The 2,928-nt window shown below is 33.0% G+C and overlaps 1 protein-coding gene across 1 annotated transcript; it reads left to right on the top strand.

The window, feature by feature from the left end:
- Positions 1 to 569: 569 nt before the first annotated feature.
- On the top strand, positions 570 to 2,713 carry LOC136784762 (putative nuclease HARBI1). Its single transcript, XM_066745651.1, has 10 exons — positions 570 to 624; positions 709 to 716; positions 785 to 976; positions 1,422 to 1,429; positions 1,494 to 1,630; positions 1,690 to 1,760; positions 1,865 to 2,140; positions 2,196 to 2,331; positions 2,380 to 2,448; positions 2,496 to 2,713. The coding sequence occupies exons 1-10, from the start codon at positions 570 to 572 to the stop codon at positions 2,711 to 2,713; spliced, it is 1,170 nt and encodes a 389-aa protein (XP_066601748.1).
- The last annotated feature ends 215 nt before the right edge of the window (positions 2,714 to 2,928 follow it).

The following is a 2,928-nucleotide window of genomic DNA, read 5'->3' as shown; positions in this document are numbered from 1 at the left end:
GAAGCCGGAAGAATTGAGCGGATCGGTGAGTGCCTCCCTCGGGTCGACCATGCCAGTAATTGCCTAATTTGCGTTATATCGAGTCAATTCTCGTAGTTGCCAGAAAACCTTTAATTTTAGCTTTGCGTAGGATCATGGCCCGGAATTCAATACCGATGCATTGAATAATTATTAAAGTAGAGTCCCGAGAAGTCAGCTGGAGAAAAACGAATTATTTTCCTTATTATTTTAGTTATTTATCGTTGGCGGTGTCGCGCGTCGAGGCCTACCTGTGGTAGGCTCGACATAATTTTCGATATCTTTATAGAGTCCTGCCGGGACAAAATTGCCCGAGTTTTGTATCGTTTAACGGATTGATAGTCCAAGATTGAGTGTCGCCGGGCATCAATTCCGTCTCCAGTTCACTTTCAGCTTGAAGAGTATGTTCTCCGCTTTTGAGGCGTGTGAGATAGTTAGAGTTCTCTTTGATTAAATATTCGCGTCTATTAATTGTCGGTATGGGTGATTGGCCGTAATCATAGGCAATATTCACCACCTTTTTTTTCTCTAAAGTGAGTTGTATCCTCTTCATGTACCTCTACCTGATACTTGTAATCCTTGGAGAAATTATCATAAAGTGTAATAGTATGTGGCAGGCCAATTGATTTGCGAATTTCGACTTTTGCTCTTATAATCTAATTCTGAGGTGTTATTGATCGTTGTCAATAGCTTATTTTGTGAATAAACCTCAGAATTTTCATAGGTAAATCATGCCTTTTCCTGTATTCGGATTTTACCTTATTAGCTGCTGATTATCTTAGCCGCTTTATCGAAAGCCTCTCCTAACCAGACCCCTCTCCATTATCCAGATCGGGACCGAGCTAGCCCAGCATTTTGGGGAAAATTTCGCTATATCGAATCAGTGAATGTTATAGAGAATAACGTACTAGAGAAAACTGGTCTATGTGGACCTGGCGCCCAACATATCGTTTATAGAGTTTGAGTTAGAGCATTTGAGGAGAAACGTAGGAATCATCGCGTATTAGTTTTTGGCTGTATCGTATCATTCCCCAAATACCGTTTAATAGAGTAAGCATTATTTTGCTCTACGCGGCAAGTTTTATCCACTAGGGATTTTTGCCGCGTAACAATATATATTTACAAAGGTTAGAAGCTGAACTAAATTCTCCATAAAGGAATCTAAATGATCTTTAGCTTAACGTCGACTATTATGTGAAATAAAAATTGTAAACTTTTATTTGTAGTAATTATTGAATAAAAACAGAATTAAATATAATTATTGATTCCTTTTTTTATTTTAATGATATATGACTATTATTATAACTGTTTTATTTACCTAATAAAATATATAAGATATCAAAATATGTATGAAATAGTACAGGCTTGAAAATGTTTTGTTAACTTATTGATTGTTTTATTAGTATTACAAGTAATATTACTTAATATATTTCTTTTTTTATCGTAAAAGGTAATTTACTTAAAATGGATTGTAGCAGTACTTCAATTTCAACAGAAGAAGAAATTGAAATAACAATTAGGATAAAACGCAGATATATACGTGATCATCGAGATCCTTTTCAACACTTCAACAATGCAGCATTTAAGAAAAGGTATAGGTTCACAAAAGAATGTGTGTTACATACCCTGTTGCCGATTATAGACAATAAAATTGGAGAAAATTTAAACAAGCGAGGTCTTCCATAACTAATCTGGAGAAGCTATTAATCACCTTACGTTATTATGGGTCAAATTGTTTCCAAGTAGGTTCATAATTATAATATTAACATAATGTTAATTTCCTTAATTATTTAATAATTAATTATCATTTTAAAAAATAATTGACATTATATAATTACTCTATAAGAATATCAGTGGAGATTTAAGAAATATAAGCCAACCAACAATTTGTAGAATAGTTAAGCAAATTTCAAAAATTTTTGCTGAAGAGCTAGGCGATTTTATTTATTTCCCTAGAACTGCTGAAGACTGTAACAAAAACTATGAGCAGTTTTATCAAATAGCTAACTTCCCAAATGTAGTAGGCACAATAGATTGTACACATATTAAAATTAAGAATCCTGGAAGTGTTTATGGTGAAGCATTTAGAAATCGAAAAGGATGGTTTTCCTTGAACATTCAAGTAAGTATTCATTTTTGAGCATTAATCAATTAATTTCTGTAACATATTTTAACAGGCTGTTTGTGGCTCCAATCTAAACATTATGGATATAGTTATACGCCATCCAGGATCAGCACAGGACGCACTCATTTTTGATCGAAGTTCCATACGTGCAAGGTTCGAAAGAAATGAGTTAGAAGGAATTTTATTAGGTGACAGCGCATATTGAAGCCATACTTACTTATTAACACCCGTCTTAGGCCCTACCACTGAAGCAGAGAAATCTACAATAGTGCTCATATATCAACAAGAAACACAGTTGAAAGAATGTTTGGTGTTTTTAAAAAAAGATTTCCATGCTTGCAATCCTGTTTAGGGACAAAGCTTCATACTTCTGTAGCAACAATTGCTGCATGTGCAGTATTATATAATATAGGTTTAAGTTGCAATCAAAATGAACTTGATGAATCTGAAAATGATATTAACTTAGGAGATGACGGTGTGAACGAAATCTATGAAATGGAAGAAGATGGTACAGATATATTAAGTGGATTACAGTTTACAAATAATTTTATAAATACTCATTTTAGTTAAAATATTTATTTCTCTATTGCGAATACAAAAAATATATATAATATCAAATCTTTTTATAAGTTTTTTTTAACAAATATTATAATTTGTAACATCTAACTAGCTTTTAATTCATAAAACTCTTGAGACACTCTAAGGCTCAGCAATGTACAACTTCAAACACTGCATACAAACTACGAACAACTAGCGTTTAATTTACTTTTGAAACATTCTCCTCC

Source organism: Prorops nasuta, unplaced genomic scaffold (genome assembly GCF_024137725.1).
Source record: "Prorops nasuta isolate Cenicafe-Biocafe unplaced genomic scaffold, Cenicafe_Pnas_1.2 PNAS00068, whole genome shotgun sequence".
Classification (NCBI taxonomy): domain Eukaryota; kingdom Metazoa; phylum Arthropoda; class Insecta; order Hymenoptera; family Bethylidae; genus Prorops; species Prorops nasuta.
This window is presented reverse-complemented; position numbering and strand designations above follow the sequence as displayed.

Bases quoted from the DNA above. Each gene is read 5' to 3' on its own strand.
- LOC136784762 (XM_066745651.1), top strand. From the start codon at position 570: ATGTACCTCTACCTGATACTTGTAATCCTTGGAGAAATTATCATAAAG. The intron at 2,332-2,379 runs GTGACAGCGCAT...CACCCGTCTTAG, and splicing joins GTTAGAAGGAATTTTATTAG to GCCCTACCACTGAAGCAGAG. The intron at 2,449-2,495 runs GTTTGGTGTTTT...AATCCTGTTTAG, and splicing joins AGAAACACAGTTGAAAGAAT to GGACAAAGCTTCATACTTCT.